At 42.5% G+C, this 24618-nt stretch overlaps 1 protein-coding gene and 1 long non-coding RNA gene across 2 annotated transcripts in view; both read right to left on the bottom strand.

Annotated features, from left to right (window-relative positions):
* Nucleotides 1-2642, bottom strand: part of SWAP70 (switching B cell complex subunit SWAP70) — a 68782-nt gene extending 66140 nt beyond the window's left edge. The window contains exon 1 of the mRNA XM_019728955.2: nt 2466-2642. Within this exon, the coding sequence (XP_019584514.1) occupies nt 2466-2564 (99 nt within the window). The 5' untranslated portion in view covers nt 2565-2642. The remainder of the gene's footprint in view (nt 1-2465) is intronic.
* Nucleotides 2643-4343: 1701 nt separating this feature from the next.
* On the bottom strand, nt 4344-24330 carry LOC141572449 (uncharacterized). The gene is made up of 3 exons (XR_012497806.1): nt 24193-24330; nt 18375-18453; nt 4344-4546 (listed from the first exon to the last, which is right to left on the bottom strand). It is a non-coding gene; the product is annotated as an uncharacterized LOC141572449 (long non-coding RNA).
* Between the last annotated feature and the right edge of the window lie 288 nt (nt 24331-24618).

Here is a 24618-nt window from a genome sequence, read left to right as displayed (position 1 = left end):
TAGGTAAGGGAGAGACAAAACACATTGCACAGTTGCGTTATCAACATCTTGTGGGTGAAAGCTACGAACTGGGATTTTAATACTTCCTGCCAAGCTGCAGTCAAGAATCCTCTAAACACTTTTGCTATTAGCATCCACAAGGACAGTTTTGAATGGAGTGCAACAAAATTAATAGAAAATATCTCATTTATGCAATCAAATAGAAGAGGAAAACACTGGCTCAAAAGTTTGAAAACCTTTGTTCTAGATTTAGCTACTACTTGCAACTGTGACTCTTGGCAAGTCACCAAACATTTCAGAAGCTTCATCTACCTTATCTATAAAATTAAGGCGTAATGTGGGAGTATCTTGGGGGGGGGGGAATACTATTCTTCTCTTGAGAGATCTTTAAAATAAAGATGATGGCTGAAAGCAAAAAATTTAACATTGTCTGATAGGGTTTTAAATGTATGAAAATTAATCAATATGATAATTACAACATAAAGCAGGCAGGTTAAAGGGACCTATATGATGACAAGATTTCTACATTCCTCTTAAAGTCGTAAAATATTAATTCTAAGTTTACTGTTAAAAGTTATATACGGATTATGTATATATTATAATCCATAGCGCAACCATTAAAAAAAAACTATACAAATAAAGTAAAAAAAAACTCAGTATTAAAATGGAATACTAAAACATATTCAAATAATCTAAAAGAAGAAGAAACAGAGGAACAAAAAAAGAAAGAAAACAAACAGAAACCAAATAAAAAATAGTAGCCTTAACTCTAACCATATCAATAATTACACTAAATGTAAATGGTCTAAACACACCAATTAAAAGACAGAGACTGTCAGAATGGATTGAAAAACAAGACCCAACTATATACTATCTACAAGAAACCCACTTTAAATATAGTAGTATAGGTGAATTAAAAGTAAAAACAGTAAAAAGTAAAATGAAGCTCTATTTATAATCGCAGAAAACTGGAAATAATACAAATATTCTTCAAGGGTGACTGTATAAACCATGGTACATCCATACAATGGAATATTACTTAGCAATAAAAGAATTATTGATACACACAACACAGATGAATCTCTAAGGCATTATGTTGAATAAAAGAAGCCAGTGTCAAGAGGTCACATACTGTATGACTCCATTTATGTGACACTGTGGAAAAGATAAAACTACAGCAATTAAGGACAGATCATTGATTGCCCACAGTTGGGGGTAAGGAGGCAGCATGAGGGAGTTTTTTAGGAAAACAGAACTGATGGAAACCTGATTTTGGTAGTAGTTATACAAAATCTGTATATGTGTTAAAATTCATAAAATATCCACCAAAAAAGTCACTTTTACTGTGCGTTAATTTTAAAAAATAAAGTAAAATAAAGATTAAGTTGATGATTTCCGTGGACCTTTCCAGACTATGATCTTATAAATGAGAAAAGGAGGAGTGCCAAAGAAAGACAGAGGGAATGCTAAATCCTACTGGCATAAAAGCCACTACTCATAAGAACCTCCTGATTACTGCACAAAATATACAAAGCAAACCCAATCTTCAGAAACCAATTCCCAGAAGAGGCTAAGAAAACCATTCAGATCCAAAATGTGTATATTTGAAAATGCCTGTGAATGGCTCTTCTTGTCTGTTTCCATATTTTATACTTTCAAGAAGCTGCCAATTGCTCCTGGCTAAGTGCCACTTCCCCTGCTTGGGGTTACTCAATTTACAAGCATTCCTTTATTTATTTCTTATACTCTCAGTTAATGATGGGATCTTTGGCAGACACAGTAAAGACTCTGCAAAAGCAGTCGCTTTTACAGGGAGCCAGAAAGATCAGTGCTCCTGGCCCGGGAGTAAGGTCCCTGCGGGACACGACACGCCTTCGAGTAGTTCCAGACCTGAGGACGCTTGGTGGGGAAGTCTTCACAAATCACAGTTTCCCCCACCGCCAAAGCCCCCAAAGGAGGAGGCCGTTGGAGGATGGGCTCTGGGGCACTTCTCCCTTCTTTAACTGCCCGGTTGCTTCGGGTGCAGCTGGCCGGTTTGAGGACTGACGCGGTGTAAAGCGCACTGAAAAGGGCTCTGCCCAATGACCTCTGGCAAGTCCCTTCCTCTCCCAAAATTAGGGGTACACTCTGGGTAGGTTGTCTAAGAGGGTCTCCCACCGCCCTCCCCGAGTCTGAAACTTTCTGGGGCCCCCGCGCCAACAGCGAGTCCCGCTCGCCGCTCAAAGACCCCACCGCCGCCTTCCCCAGCTCATGGGGAACGCTGAGGGGAACTACACACTGGCCCGAGGGTAAGTGGGAACCAAAAAGTGCCAAATCCCGTTCTCTGCCCGCTCCGCCCCAGCAGGCCGCCGGGCCGCATTCCGGCCGGCCCCACCTTGTAGTGACCGCGCGCTGGGTCCCGCTTCCACCCCGTGGAGCGCGCGCCGGGGAGGCCGGGGGTACGAGACCCCGGCGGGGGCGCCCACCTTGAGCTGGGACTTGGAGACCTTGCCGCTGTGGTCCAGGTCCAGTGCGGTGAAGGCGTGCCAGATAGCCTTGAGCAGCTCGTCTTTCAAGACCCCCATGGCCGCGGCCCTGTTACCCCGACTGCCCCGCCAGCCTCTCAGCGCGTCCGACACCCTTGGGCCTTCGCAGCCCGCCGCGCAGTCACCTGACCTCACAGGCCCCGCCCCCGCCAGGCCCCGCCCACTCGGCGCCTGCCTGGAGCCGCGCGCTGGGATGGAACCGTGGGGTCGGTTCCCATCCTTGCCGGTGGGAATTCCCTGCTTTCTGCCCTGGCCAGGATGGTAAACGCCACCCCGCAGCCCCCTAGAGTTCCCCAGGCCAGCTCGGGCCATTTTCGGTGCTCTCGTACTCCCTAAACAAGAGCCCCCCTATCCCAAGGGAAAATATGAGAGTCGGGGTGAGCAGCCTGCCTGGCTCCAGCTGGCGCCGCTCAGTGAAAAAGGGCGTCCTGGTCCTACCCCAGGGAGGAGATCACTGAAGAGACCAGACAAAACCCCGAAAAGTCCCCAGGCAGGAGCTCAAATGCTAGCGCTGTCCCTAGAGGGAGAGGATGTGGAGGAGGACGGGAGGCAGGGAAGGGCTTCTGATGCCTACTGTGCATCAGAGGGTCTGGAGGCACAGAGACAAGGTTTAAGGAGGGCTTAGAAGTCAGAAAGTCAGGCAATCTTTTCTTTCTCACCCAGCTGTTGAAAGGTCAGTTTACAACTTAGGAAGGGTTTGACCTGGGTTATGTTGCTGTTCCTGGCTCTGTGATTACATAATAGGAAATCTGGGAGGACCCCAGCAAACCACTCCACCCATCTTACTAATCAGAACGGGCTGACCTTTTAAAGGAACTTATCCAAATCTAAAAGAGCATCCTCTTCGTTGTAGATGTTCAATTACTATCTGGTATCAATAGTCACTTGAGCTCTTTGGGCTTCAAATTCTTCACACAGTAAATGAATTTGGTTGTACCAGATGTTCTGGATAGGTTCTGGTGCTTGCATTCTAGGATAATAATTATTGCTGGCTGACTCCAACCTGATTGGGTCACCAGGCACAATGCCTTGCCTCTCTGATCCAAGACCAAATCTGAACAATGTGGAGAGAAGAATAAATACTAAGAGTTTTCGAAAGGAGATGGCTCTCAGATAAAGTTTGGTTTTGTTTTCCTAGTGTATGTTCCTAAATGCACACATATGTACTTTATAAAAAAGGAAAAGGGTGTCATAATGAAAAGTGATTAGGAAAGAGCAGAAAAGGAAGGTCCTTCCTGAATGTGAGCCCAAAGGGAGCATCGTGGGGCAGAGAGGGAGGCCCAGTTGAAGGGAGGGGGCGAAGGAAAGGACTGTGGGTTCCTCGCTTGCCTGTGACAATGCAGTTCCTATCATTTATCTTTCTCAACTCCAACCCAAGTCTGATAGTCAGCAGAAGCGAGTGATAAAACCTCTAATTTCTTCATGCCAACTCAGCTTCCCCTGAGTAGTGACAAAAAAGAAACCCTCCTAATTCTCAAGGTTCAGCTTAACCACTAGATGACACTCCTCCTTCTCTCTCTGCCTGGGAGCACCAGATATTTCAAAGCTTTTTTTTTTTTTTTTTTTTAATCACATAACCAGGATACTCTGAACTTCCAAATTCCTAGTTCTTCCACAATCCCCATTCTCATAGTCAAACAAAATTTAAAGCAGAATGATGTCATGGAAAGAGCTGTGCTTTGAAACCTAACAGATTATATTACTTATCGGTCCCTGTAACCAATTATCCCCAAATTTAACAGCTTTAACAGTAATCAACATTATCTCATTTTCTGTGGGTCCAAAGTTTAGAAGCCACTTAGCTGTATCGTTCTAGCTTGAGGTCTCTTGAGAGATTTCGGTCAGGACATGGGGCTGTAGTCAGCTGAAGGCTAGGCTGGTGCTGGAGAATCCTCTTCCAAGATAATTCACCCAGGTGAACTTATTCACGAAAGGCCTCAGTTTCTTCCTATGTGGGTCTGTCCACAGGCTTCCTGAGTGTCCTACAGCATGTCAGCAGGCTTTCTCCACAGCAAGTAATCCTAAAAAGGGAAAGGTAGAAGCTGCAATGTCTTTTATGATCCAGCTTTGAAAGTCACTCACCATCATTTCTGCAATATTCTACTGATCACTCAGGTCAGACCTAGTTAATGTGGGAGGAGAACGTAAAAAAGAGCATGAACACCAGTAGGCAATAATCACTGGGGCCATCGTGGAAGCTGGCTATCACACAGACGTAGGGCAGGATCCAGCCTCCGCCATTTTGCCCTACTATGAGCAAATACGAGGCTTCATTTCCTCATTTGTAAAATGGGGGTGCTTATATTTATCTTACAAAACTGCTATCAGGCTTAAATGAAAAAATAATATATATGAGACACAGCATCATGGCACGGTATCTGGCAACTACTGATGTTTGACTTGTGGCGGTTTTGTACTGTGTCAGTTTAGCTAAACTGGAATTTAGTTTCCCAGATTTTCCTTCCAAGTCCGGCTCCAGAATAAAAGAAATTTGTGTTAAGATTTGGCCACAAGAGAAATTTGTGTTAAGATTTGGAAGGAGCAAGTGAGGCCACACTGTGCTCTAATGATTGATATAGGTGCCAGGTGTCAGCTGCAGACTCTAAACTTGTTACTGATCTGCTGGCACACATTGTCGATGCAGAGCAGCAGCCGGACCCCAGTTCCTCCAGCTCCCATCACGTTTCCTATTTCATCTTCTCTGAGCCCAGAGGACAGGCACATATGTAGTTCCACAGAAAGGGCGTCAACTTCCTCTGCAGACTATCTGCCTCATCAACATGAGAGATAGTTAGGGGTTCCATTTGTCCTCATGGGTTCCAGTTTGCCCTCGTGGATTCTAGTTTGTCTTCGTTCTCCCCCAATTCAATCCAACTTTTCTTCCTGAGTGCTAGACATAATGACCTATCAATTTCAGGCCCATTACTGGATGCAGAAGTAACAGCCTTCCACAGACTTTTTCACCAGCTTTCTTTGTGATTCCTGATTAATCACTTTTCTCTGATCCTCCAGCCATCTCCTTTCAGACCTTTCCTTCCTTAGCTTCTTCTGCGGTTATGATGTATATAATCCCTATAATAAATTCTGTATTCCACAGTGGTGCTGCTTCCCTGATCAGCCTTTAACTGATACTGACATTGGTGAAGTTAGATACGGTTAACAAAATATATGTGCTATTGGCTTTGGACAGTGCACTTTGGGCAGGAGCTAAAGTGGCCGTAAGTGAAGGCTTGAAAGACAGTGACAGAATTGCAATTGAAGGTTAGTGTTATGAATTGAATTGTCTCCCCCAATTTTTATTTGTTTAAATCCTAACCCCCAGTACCTCAGAATGTGATCATATTTGGAGATAGAGTCTTTACAGAGGTAACCCAGTTAAAATGAAGTCATTGGAATGGGCCCTAATTCGATATGACTCATGTCCTTATAAAAGGGGAAATTTACACATAAAACATATACACAGGGAAAAAGACATGTGAACATAAAGACAGAGATCAAGGTATTGGGTCTTCAAGCCAAGGAATACCAAAGATTGCCAGCAATCCACCAGAAGCTAAGAGAGTCATGGAACAGATTAGAAGGAATCAACCCTACTAACACCTTGATCTTAGACTTCTAGCCTCCAGAACTGTGAGACAATAAATTTCTGTTGTCTGAGTCACCCAGCTCTGTTGTTTAAGCCTCCCAGTTTGGAGCACCTTATTATGGCACCTAGCAAATTAATACAGTTGGATAAAAGATGACCATGTTATATAGTGGCAGAAAGCTTGACAACAATGTTGCCTGGGGTAACATTACAATTGGAAAAGGTATCTAATGAAAAATATAAAGGATACTTAATGATCTGTGATGCGGCTAAGGAGTTTCCAATCAGAATGTTGAAATTTCCATTGGCTTCTTCTATTTGTCTGAGACAAAATACAAAAAGGGAGTTGAACTAAAGAAGCAATTGTTCAATTTTCAAGCAGAATTTAAAGGGACTAACTATATACGTACAAGTCAAGATTTGCTAGGTGCAAAAATGAAACTGTTTCTAACCCCCAGTCTCTCTCAGTTTAAAACTCTCAAAACAAGATATAGACTAAGCAAAGATTAAATTCAGCACTCTTCAAGTAAAATATGGCCTCTGGGTAAAAATTATTTCAAGAGTTTTTTCAGCACGGAAACAGATGTAAGATTCAAGGGTCTACTTCATGGATACTCCCAATTAGACTAAAGGCTCTAAGACTTTTAAGAGCATTATCTCAAAGTATCTTGATTCTTAGCCCAAGGAAGAAAGGGGATTGTCTTTAGGATATTTTAGGATGTGGCTTTTATATAATAGAACGAACATAAATACAATTAACAGAAAACCCACAGTGGTGTTAAGAGAATTGTATTAGTAGAAGTGCTACCAACTGGGACTAAAAATAACAGAAATAGTTCAAAATGAAAAGAAGCCTCGGGACACCCAGCTTTATGTGAACAAGAAGTAGGCTGAAAAAGCCACTCATTTGCAAACATAGGGCATTTCTTATGGAAAAGGAAGAATGACTGAGTGCAAAGCCAAGAGCCCATGGGGAAGAGCCAAGAAACACTCCCAGGCAGCAGGGCCGGGCCTTAGCCAAGGAACTAGAAACATGTGCCTGGATAGATTTCAGACTTGCTATGGACCAGTGACAGCTATATGCCTCTCATCCCTCTCCCCTCCACTTTTTACATGGGAGCGTTTATTGTCGTTATTCTGTCCCTGTATTACCAAGACATGTTGGCCAGTACATAAAAACAAAAAGTTAACGTAGCAATCCTGATGCTTATCCTTAGCAAGTTCTACTTATAGGATTGGCCTTTGACTGGCAACTGGCAACCTAGATTTCAGGAAGATTTCCACCATGAACTGGTAAGCTCGCTCTCTGTGCCTAAACTGTTTCTACAAGTAATATGGTTTACGTTGAACACCTGTCTTCCTTCTAGGAGTCTGCAATTTGGGTACATGCCAGGCTGAGACTGCCTACATAACTAGCCATTAATTAAAAACCCTGGTTGGCAACATTTCACAGGCGTTTTCACAACTCATTTTAGGAGAAATTAAGCATGTCTTGTGTAAATCCACTGAGAGAGGACTCTGGAAGCTTCACCTGGTTTTCTCCAGACTTTGCCCCTATGTATCGTTTCTCTTTGCTGATTTTGCTTTTTGATTATCCTTTTGTTGTAATAAATCTCAGACATGAATATGGCTATATGCTGAGTCCTGTAAGTCCTCCTGGTGAATCATCAAACCTGGTAATTGACCCCCAATACAGGCAGGAAAGGGACAAATAACTTGTCTCTTTAATTCACAGTTCTTCAGATGAAGAAGAGCTGCAATCAAGGAGCCTCATCCACCTGAACCTGATTTTGATGAGATTCTGGACTTCATGAGAATTCCATGAAACATACATGAATTGTGGTAGCAGGGAGGGGGGTGAGGATTGTGGTAGATAATCTCTAAAATGGCAGCTGCCATTAACTCTGTCTTTCTCTATAGATCCATACTGCACATTATATCAAAAAGTGAAGTCTAATTCCCCTCTTTTTGCATATGAGCTGGATTTAATGACATGTGGCAGGCGTGACAGCCTGGGATTTCTAAGGCCAGATCATAAAAAGCTTTATAATTTTCACCCAGATTTCTTGGGATTCTCACTCTTGGAACCTTGCTGCCATGCTGTGAGAAGCTAAACTCACATGGAAAGGCCACGTGAAGAGAGAGAGAACAATGCTGGCCAGACCCCAGCTGTTTCAATCATTCCAACCCAGACATCAGACATATGAGTGAAGAAACCACGTTGGACATTCTAGTCCCAGCAGATACTACATGGAGAAGAACCGAAACTCCAGACATATTACCCCAGTCAAGCTGTCCCTGCCCTCTCCAGTCATTTGAGCCAACCCTGCTGAAGCCCCAGACATTGGGAAAGAAAGATAAGCCATCCCTTCTGTGCCCTGCCCAAACTTGCCACTTACTGAATCATGAGCATAATAAAATGGATGCTATCATGAGCGGCCCACCTAAGACCGATGACCGACTGCCTGGGGGGGAGGGGAAAGCGGAAAGGGGGAAGGGTGGGGGGTGGGGAGGGGGAACGCAAGGCTCATAATACCAGCATGGGCCAGGGAGCTGTGTCCTACACAGCTAGACTGAGAAACAACAGCTTGAACTGGAGGGGGGGGGGGGGGAAGAAAGGAGGAAAGAAGTAGAAAATCAATTACTTATAAAATAAATAAATAAATAAAAATAATAAAATGGCTGCTGTTTTATGCCATTAAGTTTTGGGCAGTTTGTTATGTAGTCTTGGGTAATTGGGTAACCAAACAACAGTGACAAGATAATGTTCCCAAGATAACATTTCCTTCTCCTTCCCACCATAGAAGATTCTGTCTTAGCCTTACTCAGACTCTTCCTCTCCCCTGCCTTCCAATGAGAGTCCTACCTTTCCAGACCAGTGTTTGAGATTTTTTGTTTGTTTGTTTTTATTTTTTGTAATGGAGAATCAGGAAGAAAAGAAGAGGGAAAGGAGACCATAATGCAGTGTGTTGGTTTATAATTACCCCTTGGTATTCACAGAACATGAAAGAATTCGTGAGACTCTGAAAAGTAGGAAAGCAAGAAAAAGTTTATTGAAAGTTGGGCAGCGAGGACGGCGGTGGCAGTGTCTAGAGAAGATGGCTGCCCCGATGAGAAGGAGCGCTGGAGTTTTATATTTTCCTATGCAGGATGTAGGGTGCTTGTCAGCTTGCAGGGGGGCTGCCCCGTTCCAATTGTCTTGTCTTGTTCCCGTCTGTGATGGATGTCAGCTTGCAGGGGGTTGCTGTTACAACTGGCTTCTTTCGGGAACTGTTCTGTTCCCACCTATGATAGGCATTTGTTAGCTTGCAGGGGGTTGCCATTGTGATTGGGACTGTTCCGTTCCTACCTATGATGGATGTAAGGTGCTTGTCAGTTTGCAGGTGCAGTGCTAGCCAGGGAAATCAGAGCCAAGTGGTTAATTTTTAAGCTCATTCTTAGTAGCTTACAAACTAGCTCCTGTTAACTCTTTAGTTGTCTCATCGTGCAGTTTTCTGGGGAAAAGGACAGTTGCTGAGAAGAAAAGCAGCTGTAGACTGTGAAGGCAGACGATGGGAAAGGGGGAATTCCGAGGTCTCATGGGTGACTACATAGTTCCATTGTGTTTGAAAGGTACAGATGAAGGACTTGAAATCTTTCAAAATTCCTTTTGGTTGAATGGACTGTATTCCTTCATTCAGGACTAGCTCAGTCATGGCTAACACTTACTCGTGGCTTTCTAAGTATTACAAATAAATGGCATTCCCTCCCCTTGGACCATGTTACAGACCCTTCTGTCTTTTTTTTTTTTCTAAGTGCTACAAAGGAAAAGTATGGGCTGATAGGAGAATGCATGCAGGTGAACATGCTGCTCCTTTGGGGACAGGAAAGCCTGCAAATGAGAAGTGACAATGGGTCTGAGTCCTGAAAGATAAGCTGCAGTTAACTGGGCAAAAAGTGAGGGAAGAACCTTCCAGACAGAAAGAACAGCCTAGGCAGACCATGGTGTAGTCAAGAAACCCAAGTGAAGGCCAGTGTGACAGGAGTGTGGAGAACAATGGCAGGAGTGCTGAGGTGGGAGGAGAAATTAGAGAAGTCAGAACTCTGAATCCTAAGAAGACAGGAACACCGGGCCTGCGGGTTAGCTCTAGAGAGCTCTTATCTTCCCCAAAGATCTGGCAGCAAGAAGCAGAAATGCTGAATAACTGTGCGTGAAGTTGGCAGATGTGGGAGTGATGTCTGGGCCACTGGCCACTCAACAGCTGCCATTACCCCACAGCTTTCCTGGGGATGAGAGGAAGCTTCTGGTGCCATGGGAAGTTTCATAAGCCAGTCCCAGGATTTAAACTGAGCCACAGGGAGCCAGAATTACCCCCAGGCCCTCAGTCAGGTGAAATTACAGTCTCCTCAACTGGTAAAGACCAAAGCCTTCTCTGCTTCACAGTGTCGGGTTATTGTGAGGAAGAAATAAGATAACAGCTGAGAAAGCATAATCACTATAGCCCATCCAAATGGGAGGGGCAGTGGTGATGAACAAGAAGGAGGATAATAATAATAGAGTTCTGCCAACAAGGACAGACCTCTGGGGCCTTAGGGTTGGGTGGTTTGCTCAAGGTGCAAAAGCAGCAAAATCTGGTCTCTTAATTATAAGAACTGTGGGACAGGGCTAACTCTGAAAGCCTTCTCAGACGTCACTACCTGGAGTTTAGGCTGAACCCAATGTTATACAGAAAATCCTGGGTTAATGATCTTTTACTGAGACCAAGGCCAGATCTGAATGCATAAAAATCCATCACGGAGGAAGTGGAGATGGAATCTTAAGAATTAGTGAAAGTTCACAGGCAGTTGTAGAAGGAAAGGCATTTCAGAAAAAGGTAGTAGTGTGTGCAGAAGTGTGGGGGGGAGAAGCATGTGGGAGATGAAAGAGAAGTAGGAACACACATGGTGTTTTGGCTATGTGACATTGTGATTTATAATAAGAAATATATGTTTGGTCTTTTTCTTCTGGCACAAAGCTCCCTAAACCCTTGGAATTTCCTAGGTGGTGAGAAGATAAAGGTGTCTTTTGTTATGTTAATAAGGTAACTTTTGGAAAGTACCTAAGGGTGGGGCTGGTAGCCAGAGGAACTAACAGATTGATTAGAGGTCTGAAACTTTCGCTCTGACCTCTGGAGCAGAGAGGGGCTGGAGGTTGACTTCAATCACCAATGGCCAATGATTTAATCAATCATCCCTATGTAATGAAACCTCCATAAATAAAACCAGAAAAGGACTGGGTTTAGAGCTTCCAGGTTGGTGAACCTGAACACATCTGTGTGCCAGGCCCCAAACTCCATGCAAACAGAAGCCCCTGTGTTCAGGACCTCATCCTATGTATCTCTTCATCTGGCTTTCCATTCATATACTTTAATATCCTTTCTAATAAACCAGTAATCTGTAAGTAAACTGGTTTCCTGAGTTCTGTGAGCCACTCTAGCAAATCAATTGAACCCAAAGAGTTGGTTGTAGGAACCTCTGATTTTTAGCCAGTTGGTCAGATGGACAGGTGCTTAGACTTGAGATAGGCACCTGAAGTCAGGGCAGTCCTGTGGGGACTGAGCCCTTAATTTGTGGGAGCTGATGCTCTCTGGGTAAATACTGTCAGAATAGACACAGGCTGGTGTTGGAAAATTGCTTGGTGTAAGGAAAAACCCACACATCAGAATTGGTGTCAGAATCATAGGCTAAGGAACCTTGGTCTTTACAATCAGAAAGGTGATCAAACATGTGTTTTTTAGGAGATATTGAATCCAAAAACCAGACAGACTCTTTGACTAGACAGAGTGGAGGAGAATCTGGTAGAAAAGCAGTGGTGCAGAAATCAGGAAAATGGACCAAGGCAAAGCTCCAAGCCCAAGGGTGGGAGGCAGATCCTGAAAAAGGGTCTGATTTGTACACAGGAATTCCTGCGGTCAAACACAAGAGTGTGGCAGGAGGGCTATGGGTAATGTCCAGCCCAGGTGTGACATACAAGTAGATAAGTGTATGAGATCAGCTAGAGAAAGTAGAAAGTAAGATGAGACAAAGGTAGAATCCCAGCAAACACCAAGATTTAAGGCATGGCTTAAAAAGGAGTTTATGAAAAAGGCTAAGAAAGTCCAGCCAGAGAGGTCCAAAGTCGCCCTAACGCCTAGCAACCCTCTCAACCTCATTCTCCCTTCATAGCGCCCCTCGTTCCTGAATTAGTTCTTAATCCTTTCCTTCCACGCTCTCCATCAAAACTCCCTTTCTCCTGAGTGTAGGAAAGCAATCTGAGTTAAAGCAGTCCACAATTAGGTTTGAATGACCAATGCTTCTCTACCTTCAGCCAGTCCTTGAGTGTTTTATATATGTGTTACCTATGACTGTAAATTAATCTCTAATGAATAAAATTTTAGCCTACTTGACCTGGGAATGGTAAGGAAAGCTTCAATTGTAGCTACCCTGACCCCCAGTATATAGAGAATGCAATATTATTCAGCCTTTATCAAAAAGGAAATCTTGATGTTTGTAGCAACGTGGATGAACCTGGAGGACTTTATGCTAAGTGAAATAAGCCAAACACAGAATGACAAATACCGCTAGATCTCACTTATATGTGAATCACAGAAGCAAAGAGTAGATTGGTGGTAGCCAGGGGCTACAGGAGGGGGAAATAGGGAGATGGTCAAAGGTACAAAGTTTCAGTTTTGCAAGATGCATAAGCTCTGGGCATCTAATATACAGCAATGTAAATATAGTTAACAGACTATTGTATATTTGAAATTTGCCAAGAGGGTAGGTGTTAGGTGTTCTCACCACAAAAGAATAAACAAAAACCCACAATGGTAACAGTGTGAGGTGATCGATATGCTAATTAGCTTGATTGTGGCAATTATTTCACAATGTATATCAAAACATCAAGTCATACATCTTGAATATATATAACATTTTTTTGTTAATTATACCTCAATAAAGATGGGGGAAATCAACAACATCCAAAAAAATTGTTTGGGGCGGCCAGATGGCTCAGTTGGTTGGAGCACAAGCTCTTAACCACAACGTTGCCAGTTCAATTCCCACATGGGATGGTGGGCTGGGAACCCCGCAACTGAAGATTGAAAACGGCAATGGGACTTGGAGCTGAGCTGCACCCTCCACAACTAGATTAAAGAATAATGACTTGGAGCTGACGGGCCCTGGAGAAACACACTGTTCCCCAATATTTCCCAATAAAAAATTTTTTAAAATTGTTTTTTCGTCCATCCTTCCCTCCTTCCTTTCTTCCTTCCACAAATAAGCATTGAGCACCTTCTCCGTATCAGGTATTGTGCCAGGCACTGGGGATTCAACAATGAACTTTCAGGTAGGCCCTTCCCCGCCAGGACTTACAGTTGGGTGGAGTTCTGGTCCCATCTGCTGATGACATGAGGTGGCAAGGCCATGTGGGTGCTGCTGAGTTCCCATTCCTGAACTATTCACCGAGCCCCAGGTAGCTTCCTGCTCCTTCCCACATTGCCAATCTTTCCCCATCTCTCCCATCAGCTAATCTTTAATATACTAGCAGAATCATCCAAAGATTTCAGCTTCCAGCAAACAAAGGATTGAATCTACTGGGTTGGCTTTCTTTCTGTATGACAATTGATTAGTGCATCATCCTGGAACACATTATCAGTCCCTCTTTTTACGTTATTATGTGACCATTGTGTTAAATCATTTTTCCTGCTCTTGGTACAATCCTTGCTTTCACATAACTTTTTGGCTTACTTATATTTCCTTGTATATACTCTTCCCTCATTACACAGAGATAAATATATATTTATACTTTATACACAAAAATGTACCTAACAGAAGAAACAAAGCAGCCAAAAATATTAACACCTACTTTGAAAATTAACAAGAATTTAAATATATTTTATTGTATTTATCCTACTTTTGTATTATAATTACTTTTTCATATACTTCTTCAAAACTTTTCACTTTGAGACATGGATTTTACAAATGTTATAATTAACTGTAATTATTCTTTTCTGATGCTCAAAAGAATCACATGGCCAGTGAGAACCCTGTTATATTGGCTTCATTGTCCGATGAGCACTATTTCAAATATTTTTGCAAGTATCCTTTTCTTGGATGTTACAAACCCCTCCTGATTTTTCCATGTTCCAAGACATGGAATTGGCTATGCTTCAAAAAGCCCTGGTTTCTTTTTAAGGAGCATAGAAGAATCCAAAATCTGGATGTTCAGTGTGCAAATCAACATTTAGAAGTGAGTAAAGTTGTTTCCAGGTGACAGACCGGGAAGACTATGTTTCAAGTCCATCAGTTTTCATTAAAACTTCCCATTTTTATCCAATTCTAAATTATTTTTGCTCTAGTAATATATTTCCTTAGTCTACTATATACTTCCTTAATTTGTAACCCCTCACCAAATCTATGATTTATAATCCCGTTCATAATCTTTATTTGAGTCATCTATCACCATTCAGAAGTCTCTTCATAGATGCCGATTTATTTGCATTCTTTTTTTGGTCCAAGGTAAATTAGTGCTCAACTGTAAGACAGATTTTCCAGTTAGCTGTTATTATCTATACCTTGGCTATTTATAAATGACCCGTGTTCTGCTTTAATTTTAATCCTTTTTTGGAAGAATCTCAGTATAAGTATGAAATAAATGGACAGTTTATTTTTGCAATCAAATAAAACTTGATAATAAAACAAATGTGATACATATTTCATGAGTTGTTGTGATAATAAGGTAATTAAACATGTTTGGAAAAGTTTGCATAAATGAGGATAATTAGATACCTGAAGAAAGTATGTCAAGGGTTAGGTGGTAGGAGAGATGGGGAAAGATTGGCAATGTGGGAAGGAGCAGGGAGCTACCTGGGGCCCAGTGAACAGTTCAGGAATGGGAACTCAGCAGCACCCACATGGCCTTTCCTCCTCATGTCATCAGCAGACGGGACAGGACCTCCACCCAACTGTAAGTCCTGGCGGGGAAGGGCCTCCCTGCGTGTTCATAGTTGTATCCCCAGCGCCTGGCACAATACCTGATACAGAGAATGTGCTCAATGCTTATTTGTGGAAGGAGGGAAGGAAAGAAGGAAGGCATGGAGGAAGAAAGGAAGGGAGTGAATGCCCAATATATAAGGCATGTTTATATTTCCAATCATTCCAAACAACTGGGTCGATATTTAACAAAGACAGTACAATCAGTTATTTAATAATACCCAAGCAAAAGTTTAAAAATACATGATTTCAGGAAATCCCCTATGAAAGGTATAGGCACTGATGGAGCAAATAAAGTTTAATGATAAAAGAGGTTCAGTCTCCATATAGAATATGATCCATTTGTATGAAATGTCCAAAATAGGTAAATCCATACAGACAGAAAGTAGATTAGTGGTTGTCTAGGGCTTAGAGGAAAGGGAAAATGCAGAATGACTGCTAATGGGTTTCTCACTGGAGTGATGAAAGTGTTCCAAAATTAATTGTAGTGCTGGTGGCACAACTCTGTGAATATACCAAAAACCATTGAATTGTATACTTTAAATGGTGAATTGTATGAGATGGAATTTTATCTCAATAAAGCTGTGATAAAGGGGGTGAGCAGCCTGATGCATGCCAGCTCAGGTTTATAAGGTGCCACCAAATCCCCTGCTCCAGCCAAGAATCAATTATAAATAACCCTGACCTACGTCAATAACCTAAAATAAATGACCTACGTTGGCCAGCATGAGATGGTATTTTAACTTGGGGTCTAACAAAATTACTATAACCCTAGAAAAGTATCCAAATAAATATTACCTACAAGAATAAGTATAGAGGCAATGAGAAAGAAATTAAATCCATGGTTTTATTATTTGTAAATTATATTTAAATGTGGCTATAGCCTTTGTGACTATTTTATTTTCGTGATTCTGTCTGCTGTTTGGTGTGTTAGGATGTTGGAAATGTTCAAGGAATCAGTCTTATTGGATTTATGATTATAACTTGGATTGTTTAAGGGAATTTAATTAAATTATGTAGTGATCAGTATGGTGGACACCCCAATATCATTCCACTCTGGGACAATTAGTAAAAGCCAGCTGGCAGTCTCATTCTCCTTGCAGGTGATTGGTTTAGGAATGGGTAAGTGACACAACTCTGGCCAATGAGATGTCAGTAAAAGTCCACTGTGGGGCTTCCGGAAGAGGTTTCCACAGTCCCCAAAAAAGAGAAATAAGAGTCCCACTTCCTCCTCTGAATTGTTGCATCTGAATACGATACTATCGTAGTTGCCACATTGCTACAAGCCTGAAGGTGCTGCCAATACACGGAGCAGGGCACAGCCAAGAGAAGCAGAATGATGTGAAACTGCAGCCGGGTGCACTGGGACAAAAGCGCACCCCACCCCAGGGCTTCGTGGTATGTGAGATCAGACATTTCTGTACTGTTGAAGCCATTTGATTCAGGGCTTTCTGTTATTTTCACCCAAAATAAGTAAAATTTATAATCAGGATTTAAACGTAAAAATACAGTTTAAGAAATTTTTATTTTCTAAGTTTTGTTTATCAGGTATATAAATACATTTGATAAACTGAGCACCAGTTATACTGGAAGTTGTAGCGAGTGTTCCACTGCACACACAGAAGCCCCCTGGATTTTAAAGAACCTAGAAACAGTGCAAAGAGGCAAATTTCATAGGATTCATCCCCTTGATCCTTATGTAAGAACCCACAGGTTACATGACATGTCTTCAACTGTGGCATTAAATATAAACTCAGGGAAGGCACATCTGCAGGACTCACAAACACTGATTTCTGTGGAGAAAGAGAAGTTAGAGAGCCCGAAGGAAAAGATTGCTAGCCACTGTGCTCTCTATCAGTGACCAAAGGGGATTTCACAGGCTGAGAGTCCCCAGTTCAGATGCCTTCAGGACCCAGACAGTTTCTATACATGAACGAAAGTGAGTGAGAGTGCGGCAGTTGGAAACGGTGATACCATCTACAGGGATCACCTCCACTCAGCCCTAGGTGATGCTACTGTGAGGAAATGCAACTTCAGCATTGCCAGATCGTCCCTTTTTTCAAGAAAAGCCAGTAACCTGGATCGTGTGAATCCATCAAGTTTTAGATTAGGGCAACCAATTCAAATTTAAAAACAAAACACTGTGTGGCCAAACAGAACACATCTACAGGATGTCCCTGGTCTACGGGCTGCCATTGCAACCTCAGCCCATAGGCTTGGAGCATGTCCATAGAGGGGATGTATGTGAAAGCTGAGACATCGGCCCTGTGCTGCCAGGCAGGACAAGCATATTTCTCCCACAAGAGCTTCTTAGATACTCAGATTCTGGGCCATGTAGCCGAAAAGATGTGATTCATAGTAAGAGCCAAGCAAGAAGGATGAGCAGCAAAATGCACCTGCAGAGTTGAATGAAATGATCTGTTGCATGGAGCTGGCTAGTGTCACATCCTTCAGTTGTGACGGCCAACACACAGTTTTCATTTCAATACTTGCCAAAGCATGTTGTATATCAGTGATGGACCACGAATGCGATTAGTCCTACTAAACTCCTTTGCTGTGTTCCTAGGGTTTATAAATTAGGAATCAGTCATCCACTTACAACTGAAAAAAATGAGAGAGAGAGAGACTGAGACTGCTGGTCCAAGAAAGACATGAGTCTCGAGAGTCTTTTTACACATTTCTGGACCTTCCCAGCACAGCCCAGCACAGCCCCTGTTTGCAGTGGTCATACAATAAACATTTCCTGGTTTCTTGAAGACAAGAAGAGTAATCCTAAAGCCTGTGAATGCCTCTGACTCAGAGAAAAATCTGCTCATTTTCATGGGCCTATTTGTGTGTTACAGTATTTTAAAATAAGTGTGATATGACACATTGTAGCAGGAGGAACACAGGTTAGATATTAAGGACAATGTTCTGACTAACAGACTGTGAAACATTAGAGCAGGTTACAAATGAGGAAGTGGAGGCTCCATCTACACAGGATTTTTCCGCCAGGGTAACGTCTGATTCTATTGGTCAGATGCTATCACTGGTGAGGTGGCAAGGTCCTGTTTGTGTGATGTGTCTTCTCCAGCCTGCTCGTCACTCTTAATAAGAGCTGCCATTAACAAAGGGGCAACCTGTTTGCTGTCCTAAGTCCTTTATCTTCTCAAATCCTGATAGAAACCCAATAAGATCAGTTATCCTCATTTTACAAATGAGGATCCTCAAAGAGATGAAATAACTTGCTCAAGCTCACCCTGTTAATAAATGGCAGAGCAAGGATTTGAACTCACCTCGGTGTGGCTTCCAAGTCCAGCCTCTTTTTATGAGGCCCTGTTGCTACAAGTCCCTTGGCAGAGCACCTGCGGCTACCTATGGGGAAGAGAGACCAAAGGGCACGTTCAGGCAAGGAGAACATTACCCAAAAAGTGGTGAGCGCATTGCTGAGGCCCCAAGAGGAAGCCAGTGTCAGGAAGACAGATAAGATACCCACTGGGGAAAAGACAGAGACACGAGGGAAGGCAAGGTCAGAACCTGGAAGTCAAGGGATATCCTTCCAGAAATGAGTGTGCACTGACTGGCACAGTCCAGGAAGTGAAGATAGTGAACAGGGAGTTCCTTTTAAGCAATACCCAGCTTTGCTGCCCAACCTCCCAAACACCAGGCTGGGTGCTGTGGGCCCACCCAGCTCAGATTTTCCTTTGGTGACTCTTGACCTGCTAACAATGCCTTTGGGGAATTCTCTTTCCCACTCCCCCACCATCTAGCAATTAATTGTCTTTGAAGTACAGGAACTGAAACACTTTCCAACAATGACTCTGCAATTTAGTCAAGTGTTTATGTCCATGTTCAGAATACCTGTAATCATGGACCTTTCCTTACCTAAAAAAGTGTCCCTGTTGTTTCTGCCCTGCTAGGGCCCAGGTTCCTGGAACAGCATCATTGCTACAACTTAAGAGAAGGCAGATTGAAAACTGCAGGGTCCCTACAGCCCCAATATGTTATATGTTAGGCCTCATCACCTTTCCTACTTAACACTTATGGCTGCAAAGAGTTAGTGTGTTTATTGCAAAATCAGCCACAACGCAGCTTCTGTCCAACTCTGAAGCAGGGGCCACCTGCAGCCTATTTCAAGAGGTGATCTGGGTCCTTCATTCCCTCTTTTAAGAGCTCATTTCCCAAACTCCAGTATGGTACCAGTAACTCCAGCTTCCATGTTCAGATAGGAAATCTAAGGAAATGAGCATAACCACCAAATACGGGAGAACAGATTTACTGGGCCGGGCTGCCGACTGGTCCACTAGATTTGATATTGAGTTACTTTAATTAAACTCAAAACTTCCTGGAAGCTCATGCTTTAAGTGGGGAGCCTCAAACCTGCCCTGCTGATCAGTGCCTTTGGGAAATTCTTTCATTCAGTCTGCACTTTCCTGAAGCCCACCCCCTTATAATGAGGGCAGAAGGAGAAAAAGTAACCAGAAATAAAATAAACGAATAAATAAACTAGAAGGACTTTTCGTTTCTCTGAAGAGCCTTAAGTTGGCCAAGTCAACAAATCAATCAAAGCGAGGACACATCTTTCTGAAATTATTTATCTCACCCACCCACTATGGAAGAAAGCTAGAGCTGACTTATCCATGACTTCAGTGAAAGGTTAACTTCTCCCTGCGGAGCCACCACCCATTCACTCCCATGTCATGTGCTGCTGCCAGGGCTGCACCCCAGGGTCTGAAGTAGGACAAGTCTCCTGGGCCCCAGCCAATCCAAACCTCAAATGCTCCTGGCCATAGGGACCACTTCAGGAATGGGTACCTGACCCAATGAGAACAACGCGAATATAGCAGGACTTCTGAGAAAGAGGTTCTCACACTTGTGTCCTGGATTTGAAGCACAAAAACCGCTGAACTTGAAGCACAAAGCAGTGAAAAACATGGTTCTAGAACTGCTGCCAGCTATCTAACCACTCTTTGAATCTGAGTCTGAGGGTGACAAAGCAAACGGCAGAGCTGAGAGAAGAGAGTCCTGATATCATCATTTGAACTTTAAAATCAGCCATGCCCGAAACCATCTCTGCCCCTCTATAAACCAATAAATGCCCTTTTGTCAGAAGCCATTTTGGGTTGAGTTCTCTGTCACTCAAAACCAAAAGAGGGATAAAAGAAACTTGAACTCTGTAGGGGTAGATATTTCCATCTCTGTTTTCTGTAAGAAAAACTGAAGATCGGGGAGGTAAAAAGAGATGGCTAAGGTGTAGCAGAATCAGGTCTTGATGTCAATCTGCAGATTCAGTCCTTTGCCGCCCAGCCGCCTCTCTCAGTCACAGAAATCCAGAGGAAGCACAGACAACTTTAGGCTGAAAAGATTAGCCAGGCTTCACAGGAACATCAACTGAGCTGAATTTTGAAAGACAGGTTGGATTGGCCTGCAGTAATGGCAAAACTATCACGGGTAAAAGGGAGCATCACGTTCTAGGTCATGGAAGTGAGAAAGCTCAGGGGCACAGAGACAAGAGCAGGAACTCTGGTTTGTTAAAAACATTGGATGTGTTAGAGAGGATACTAGGAAATAGAGTTAGGAACATATCTTGGGTCAGAATGTTTGGGGAACTTGAACTTTGTCTTGAAGGCCAGAAATTCCCAAACCCCACTGTATTAAAATTGGATTCAATTGACTGAAACTCAATTTAGGCTATCTTAGTTGTACAGGAAAGAGGACTCAAAAGAGCCCAGTGAGGGGAAAGAGTCAAATCCTTGGCTTTGAGTTCCACAATAGTGTCTTAAAATAAGGCAAGCTGACAGAACGGAAGCCAGACTCACCATTCACACAAAGAGAAATGCTGGATACTTCTTTTTTTTTTTTTTTTCTGAAGACATATAGGGGATTGAAAGCAAGAAAGGGAAATTCCGAGGTGCCAGAAATCAAAAGGGAACCCAAAACTAGCATAGTGAGCAGAATCCAAAGCTAAAACAGGATAGGTATTAAGAAGGGATTTTAATGTTGATGAGACAACAAAAGATGAGGCCTTGAGCCCTGACAAGACCTGAAGTTGAAACAAAGGTCCCGTCTACTCCCCACGGGATAGAAAACTCTGCTTACCAGCCTGGGGAAAGAACAAGGCTGCCATTGGCCGGGGTCACAGGGAGGAAAAGAATCATCTGTAATAAATTGGAACCCCAAGCCTGTTTCTACACCAATGTGGGACCTGAACTCACGTTATCCTTCAGGTGCAGGCCACAAGATACTGAGCAAAGTACAAGTAAATTCATACCTCGACAGCTTGGTAAAATTGGAGAAATCAAATATCAGAAACAAAAATCTTGAAAGCAACCTATGGAAAGAGACCAGCTACCTACAAAAGACTGACAAACATTAGCAAGCTACTCATCAGCAACAATGAATGCCAGAAGACAAAGGAATATCTCAACATTGCTGATCTATTGAGCTGCAAAGGATAATAAGAACGAGATCCAGGAAAATGCTGTGTAGCCAGAGAGTGATATTTTCAGAACAGAGCAGTATGTCAAAAGCTGCCGAAGAGTCAAGAGCAGTTAGGACAGAGAAATGCCCTTTGGGTTTGGTAACCTAGAGATCGCCAGTGACTTTGACTTGGTGGCTTCAACAGAGGGGTGGGGGGAAAAGCAGGTGTGAGGAGGTTGACGTCAACACAAGGAAGTGAGTTTATGTCTCCAAAAACCCCTTTGTTTCAAACACATAGCCAGCCATGACATTTAAAACATAAAAATGATTTAAAAAAACACACAACTGGACTCTTACTTATCTTCATGAACCAAAAATGGAATAGAAACAAAGAAAGATCAGTGGAGCTGAAGACGAAAACTTGTGTGCTCTAAGTCTGGAAGCTGGACGCTGGCAGCTGTGCAAAAGTTCAAGTCCCGTGGGGGTAAAATATGCTCCCCACAATGTGGTTGAAAAGAAGCTGAAGAAAACAGCTGTCAATCTGTGGACCTGGCTTTATTAGAGCCCAGGTGGGGGTGGAACAGAGAACATCTTGCTACCAGGAAGTGTAAAGCTGCCTACTGGCCCGTGACTAGATCTGTCATATCCCTAATACCCTGGGATGGAGAATCATGATCCAAAGCTCTGGCTCTAGGTTGAGGCCCAGAGGGCCCGACAGAGGCATCCTGAGAAGGGGTGAGAGGAAAGTAAGAAAGAGAGAAATTAAACAAAACAAATATGTTCTCACTCACAAAGAATTTGCAAACCAGAATTCCAAAACGTCTGAAAGAACCTACTGGTGAGAAAGATACCCCTTGAAATTAACAATCAGATCAGAAATGTTCTCAAACTTCCTCTGGAAACTTATAAAAAAACTTTAAAATAGTAGGTTGAAAATGTTCAGAAATGAATGCACATCTTCCATTTCAAAAGGAGATTATTAAGCAAAACTAGACTGAAATGAAACAATATGAACAATAACCAATTAGAAATCCTTGAAATGAAAAATACCCTAATTGAATCTAAAAGACCATAAATGGGAGAAACCCTAGACTAAATACGTTCAAAGAGTAAATTAGACAACTGGAAGAGAGAACTGAGGAACTCAGAATGAACAAAAAGAAACAGCAGTTAAAAACATGGAGAACATATTAAAAGGTTTAAATATTTATATAATAGGAGTTCCAGAGAAAGAGAAATAAAAGAAATGGTAGAAAAAACAATATTGAAAGAGAAAATTACTGAGTTCTTTTTTTTCCCAGAATTGAATCAAAAGTCTTAGGAATGAAAGAAATTTACATTCAGCCAAATTATTATTCAAGAGTATTGGGCGGTGGGGAAATTTCAGTGTATAAAAACTAAGAAGTACTTACCACTCGTGGCCCTTACTCAGTGAACTACTGAATTTTGATTTTAACATGTACGTTTCTTCATATGATCAATTGGCAACTTTTATTTTTAGTTTTGTTTTCCCTTTAAAAAAAGTCTAACTTTGTATTTGCTTAGTTTTTCTATGTTCTATCGTAATGTATCTTCAAACTTTCCACCAGCTGTGTAAATCTCCTCTCAGGTACATTTATTCACATTAGGCACTCTATCTATTCCATCTACTTGATGAAGTCTCCTCTGGAGCCTTCTGACTTCGCCAGTATGAACTGGTTTTCTTCTACGGCTGCAGCATCATCGTCATCTTGGATTCTCCATGTACCATCATTTGGAGATTTCCTCTCTTTTGTGATGAAGACCTGGTCTCTTGGTTCCCATTCTTTCTACTTCTTGGCTTACTCTGTGTTTTAATGGAGCAAAGTCTCCCATTATGTCCCAAGAGTGCATTGGAAGTTAACATTTTTTGAGACCTTGCATGTCTGAAAATATTTTTTTCTATTCTCACTTGATAGCTTGGTAAGATTAGAATTCTAAGTTGAAAATTATTTTTTCCTCAGTATTTGGAAGGCATTTTGCCATTGCCTCCTAGCTTTCCATGAGAAAGCTGAGCATTCAGAGGCATTCTGACCTTTGAGCCTTCATAGAAAACTTGTTTCTCTCTGCAAGGTTTTAGAAACGTCTACTCGTCCACACTGTTCTGGAATTTCTCCATGGAGTACCTATTTTCATTCACTCTGCTATACTTTTAGTGGACTCTTTTATACTTTATTCCAGCTCCAAATCATATCAAGGCCAAAGTCTCATCTCCTGTTGCCATGTCGACACTAAAATGCCATCCTCAAGACTAAGACCTATTCTGCTCCAGCTTCCAGTTCTGCCTACTGTATTAGCTCTGGGCTCCTTGTTGGTTTCTGGCACTTGAAAATTTCCCTTCCTTGTTTTCAAACTATCTTGGTGATGTTATCCTGCCTCACAGCTTTACATATCATCTACACACTGACAACGTGCAAATAATATATCCATACTGGGCCTCTCCAAACCTGTGTATTCAGCGGCTCTGTGATAGCTCCATTTGTGTGTCCAATAGAAATCTCAAACTTAAAATTCCAAATCACAACTCCTGATAATCCCCCTAAACCTGCCCCTCCCTCATTCTTCGGCTTCTCAGTCAATGGCAATCTTCCAGGTGCTCAATCTGAAACCTCAGAATTACTCTGGACTCTTCTGTCTCACACATACAAGGCTATCAGCAAATCCCCTCAACTTTACCTTCAAAACACATCCAGAAGCCAGTGAATTTTCACAATCTCTATTGTTAACACCTTAGTTCAAACCACCATCATGTCTTGCCTCAATTACTGAAATAGCTTTCAATTCAGTGGTGTTGCACTGTCACTTGCAGGCCTCCAGTGAACTATTTGAATGGCTAATAGCTTCTGTATTCACATCCTTAAGTGGTCCCTCCCCCTGAATCTGGGTTGGCCCTATACCCTACTTTAAACGTGAGAACTGATGCATGCCAGTGATGAGCCTAAGCCGTCAGAAGGCCTGGCAACTTCCCTTTGTGTGCTTTTAGAAGCTTTGAGCTGCCATGTAAAAAGTCTGGCTAACCAGTTGGAGAGGCCACATAAAGAGGGAGAGAAGAGACTAGAGACCACATGGAGGTGAACCGAGGCCTTCAGCCAACGGAAAGAA

Source organism: Rhinolophus sinicus, linkage group LG06 (assembly GCF_036562045.2).
Source record: "Rhinolophus sinicus isolate RSC01 linkage group LG06, ASM3656204v1, whole genome shotgun sequence".
Taxonomy (NCBI): Eukaryota; Metazoa; Chordata; class Mammalia; order Chiroptera; family Rhinolophidae; genus Rhinolophus; species Rhinolophus sinicus.
This window is presented reverse-complemented; position numbering and strand designations above follow the sequence as displayed.